The sequence below is a fragment of the Mya arenaria genome, chromosome 15 (genome assembly GCF_026914265.1).
Source record: "Mya arenaria isolate MELC-2E11 chromosome 15, ASM2691426v1".
NCBI classification, from domain to species: domain Eukaryota; kingdom Metazoa; phylum Mollusca; class Bivalvia; order Myida; family Myidae; genus Mya; species Mya arenaria.
In genome coordinates this window covers 23,795,964-23,800,744 of record NC_069136.1, presented here as the reverse complement: position 1 = coordinate 23,800,744, position 4,781 = coordinate 23,795,964, and the positions used below count along the sequence as shown (strand labels likewise).

The following is a 4,781-nucleotide window of genomic DNA, read 5'->3' as shown; positions in this document are numbered from 1 at the left end:
TTACAACAATTAATACAAATGTTTTGATATACCAAAAATGAGGAATAAATGTCGACAACAAAGGTTCTTATGAAGGAAACCGAGTTTAATTTTAAGGAAAGGTGCAGAAAACATGGTATATCTACCTTATGAGACTATAGTAGATCACAGTAAATATTTTAGCATTCACCAATCATTTAATATATTTGCGTTTTTAGCAATAACATATACGGTTACAATCTTTTTATCAGTTATTAATATTTTCCATAAATGCGTTATTTAGTATTTTAAGAACTTAAAGGTGTATCACTCAAAAATAATGTTTGTTATACATGTGTATGTATTGATTTTGAATAAGAGTGTCACTTTAATCCCAAACAATAACAATAAACGTTTAAGGAATCCTATCCACAAATAAGCTAGCTATCTGATAGCTCGTATACCCTTTAAATGTTAAATGTGGATGCTTGGTAACCGCATACAATTTTGGTACCATTAGAAAGGTATGTGCTCGCTGATAAATCAAATGACCGTTTACAAAACGCCATTGTGTTCTCAAGTTTTATAGCTGGTAACTGCTTCAAAACAACATAAATCGATGACATAAAAACAAACACCAAACGTAAATAAATGGTTCACCAGTTCTGTTTCACGAACATGATAGTTGTTCTTCCTGTGTTGGACGTATATGACGTCCTATGCATCTTTCTCACAGACGTACCAGGCCCCATACTCACAAAGATAGTCAACCCACCCATCGTAGCCGATCACCCAGATACCCAGGCAGTTGTACCCAGCATACCCGAGGGGTTGTACCCAAGGAGTCACTGCCCAAGCAGTGAAGCCCCAATCTTCCCCCGTCTCCCATTTAAACACGCCTTCTTGGAGCACGTCATTAGCCCCAAGCCAATAATAGTGTGATCCGTACACGGACTCCAGCAAACCTTTCAGGAAGCCATTCTCGCCATGGTCAGTAATAACGGCAAGTGTCGCACCCATCTGAGTACAACTATCCCGAGCCGTGTACCAGTCCACTTCTGCTTGATTAGAGACATAGTAACAGGAAGTTTCGTAATCGTGCCAGCCCTCACCACACGCAGCAACGCCCTGTAAGAATGATTTTGTGTATTTGACCTACATGCGTAAACTCTTGGGTTAAGCCAGTGGTTTGAGAAAAAGTGAACGATTTAGAGAAATAATGGTACTCTCGAACAAACAAAGAATGAACAAAGTCATAGTATGTATACCCTGAAACATAATCCAGAACTAGAAATGTATAAACATTGGTAATTCAATATTCTAACCTTGCTTATTCTAACACTTTTATACATGGAATAAATAGAAAATAGAAACAAAAAATAGGGGAAAACCATTGTTTACTTTAATGAATCTATGTCACCTAACAATGAAAGACCATTGAACAATGATATAATCATTTACAACATATGCATGTTACCCAACAATCTAACTCTTAACAGGATGACGTCCATGGATAGTCTCGGGACATCATTAATTAATGGTCCCCTCTCAAACACAAAAAGAGGAATGATTCCTATAGGTTAATTCCAAAATTGGTAAATTAATTCAGATTTTATTTCAGAAGTCCATTTAAGGGACCTGTTCCCAGATTTCAAAGGCAAGAACTCTATTTTGACCTGTGAATTTGTTTATATTAACGAATGAAGAGAACAATAACTCGGTGTAAAGGACCAATAGGAACACCTCGGCCATTTGACGTCTTAAACAACCTCGGATGTATGCCGGTGCAATAGTAAAAGAAGTCTGTACAATCACTACTACTACCACTACTACTACTACAACTACTACTACTACTACTACTACTACTACTACTACTACTACTACTACTACTACTACTACTACCTACTACTACTACTACTACTACTACTACTACTACTACTACTACAACTACTACTACTACTACTGCTGCTGCTGCTGCTGCTGCTGCTGCTGCTGCTGCTGCTACTACAACTACTACTACTACTACTACTACTACTACTACTACTACTACTACTACTACTACTACTACTACTACTACTACTACTACTACTACTACTACTACAAATACTACTGCTACTGCTACTGCTCTGCTACTACTATTACTACTACTACTACTACTACTACTACTACTACTACTACTACTACTACTACTACTACTACTACTACTACTACTACTACTACTACTACTACTACTACTACCACTACTACTACTACTACTACAACTTCTACAACTACTACTGCTTCTGCTACTTTTCTGCCACTACTACTACTACTACTTCTACAACTACTACTCTACTGCTACTACTACTACTACTACTACTACTAATAGTAATAGTAAGAGTAATAATAATAATAATAATAACAAAAACAATAATAATGATAATAATAATAATAATAATAATAATAATAATAATAATAATAATAATAATAATAATTTATAATAATAATAATAATAATAATAATAATAATAATAATAAATAGTACCGTTTGAACGTGATAAAGTGTTTTATCGCGTAACTTATTAAGAATCATACGAGTTTAGACCTTAGGCTTAACTGCTCAAAATAAAATTACTATGCGATCTACTTGCAGCGTAGTAAAATGTAAAGACAGTGTAAACCGTCCATATATATTCGAGGTTGTTTTCTTTTGAAAATGGCAGAGTGTATGCACCCCCTAGATTCAACTAAATTTACTTTTTTTATTCGAACACCGAATACAAAATACGCTCAAAATGCACCATTTCGGACTAAAAACACCCGAAACACCTTGCCAACAATTTAAACCTATTTTAATTTCTGTTCTGAGGGATGGTTCTGTCAAAAGATTGTGGTCCTAAGTAACGCCGTCTTTAACACCAAATCGAAGGCAGCTCGAATACAATTATTAAAGTGAAATATGAAGTGGCTTATGTTTATTAAACATTCAGTATCTGACGCTGCAACGCTTATTTCAATAATGTTCCAATTCACGTTCATGTAGCGTACATCTTTATCGAAACGCTTGTATCACCTTTAACATTCTAGTATACAGTTATGGGCCAGTTTTCATTTTAATTGGAACAACCGTTTGAAGAATTTGATTTAACAAGTCATATTTAGTTTAAAACGCTTTTTAAAGTTTGAAATAAATATGTCCGGTCTGACATCATTGAATAAATCCAGACATTATAAAAAAGACATACCTGGATAACATAAATGTTCCATTGTCCGTCCACGAGCCATTCCTCCGCCCCCTCTCCACTACGTGACATCAATTCACAGGCACGTGTTTCACCATGGTAGCGAGCCGCATGACAACGTTCCCCCTTCTCCTCTTCGTGACGCGAGCACAACGTGCTGCAGCGGACTGCCGAGCGTGCGGACGTCTGCCCTAAGCTGGTCCCGGTGATAGCGGAATTCCCCGGATACTTGCTGTAGTCTTGGACTGAAATGTCTCCTCTGACGCTCGCCAGTAGCTCGAGCAGCGAGAGGCAGACCATTATCAGAATGATCTTCATGACGACGTTTGGCCACGAACTCTGCATCCAAATGTTCACGTGTCACCTGTCACTTCAAACTTTACAACGTATCACCTCTAACTGAGCAAGCGACGGTTGTTACTAAAGTTGACGAGGTACTGATTTGGACTATTTACGAAGTTATGGCAACCTTAGAAAGAAAAGTTGTGATTTTAACTCGCATAAATCTAATATTTACACTCTTCAATACAGTCATATTGAAACACATTGAAAGTCTTTGAACTGTTAAGTCGTACTCGTCATCGGCACAAAATTGCATTTAAAAGCTTGTATTGTTTTATTGATACCATTGTCGATTTGCAAATAGTAATATTCTTTCCTGAATCGTCAGGCTTGCTTTCATTTCCATAATTCATGAAAGGTATCATGTTTGACTGGAATGCTGTTCTTATCAATACAAATTGAATATCACCGCCGATTTTGAAAATGAAATCAATATTACACAAAGCGTATTAAATACTAGACCCGCAAAAGCTAGTTCTCGTATAGCTTTATGAACTGCAATGTTAAGTTTGATTTGTGCTTGGGCCTAAAACAATACGTTTGGTAAGGGTTACCCGACCCTTACTATACGAAAGAGGCGCCGACCCTACTGTTTTTATAGTCAATTTGTAAAAAAAATGAAAAACTAAAAACATATTTTTTGAGTGTGTTTTAATATGTAGTTTAAAACCTTAAAACCTTGAAGGCTTTATACAGAAGATATCTTAAACACCATTCTCCAATGAGGAAAATAACGTTCTTATATAAAGCCTAATAAAAAAATAAAAATAAAAAAGCCTACTTACATAACCTATTTTTGAAAAGAATGTAATCCTATAAACCAATAGCAGTAGCAGTTTTACAATTTTGGTAGCATTTGAAAGACATTTGCTTGTTGATAACTATTGTGTAAAATAAATGACCCAAACAACATCAAACATAAAGTTATTGCGCAATCTTACGAAATGATTCTGGGTGCTAACATGCCCTTCCAACATTTCAACTATAGGAGTACTTACTTACTTACTTTAACTTCCTTAACACTTGGTTTACGGTCTTAACACGCGGCTTACCGTCTGAACACGAGGCTTACGGTCTTAACACGTGCCTTACGGTCTAATCACGTGACTTAAGGTCTTTACATGTGGGTTTCCTCCTTAACACGTGATTAACGGTCTTAACACGCGGCTTACGGTCTAATCACGTGGCTTACGGTCTAATCACGTGTCTTACGGTCTAATCACGTGACTTAAGGTCTTTACATGTGGGTTTCCTTCTTAAC

The 4,781-nt window shown here is 36.4% G+C and overlaps 1 protein-coding gene across 1 annotated transcript; it reads right to left on the bottom strand.

Moving 5' to 3' along the window:
* Positions 1-215: 215 nt before the first annotated feature.
* On the bottom strand, positions 216-3,744 carry LOC128218716 (CD209 antigen-like protein E). Its single transcript, XM_052926402.1, has 2 exons — positions 3,182-3,744; positions 216-1,086 (listed from the first exon to the last, which is right to left on the bottom strand). The coding sequence occupies exons 1-2, from the start codon at positions 3,521-3,523 to the stop codon at positions 676-678; spliced, it is 753 nt and encodes a 250-aa protein (XP_052782362.1). The 5' UTR covers positions 3,524-3,744; the 3' UTR covers positions 216-675.
* Positions 3,745-4,781: the final 1,037 nt, after the last annotated feature.

Bases quoted from the DNA above. Each gene is read 5' to 3' on its own strand.
- LOC128218716 (XM_052926402.1), bottom strand. From the start codon at position 3,523: ATGCAGAGTTCGTGGCCAAACGTCGTCATGAAGATCATTCTGATAATG. The intron at 1,087-3,181 runs GTATGTCTTTTT...TCATTCTTACAG, and splicing joins GGAACATTTATGTTATCCAG to GGCGTTGCTGCGTGTGGTGA.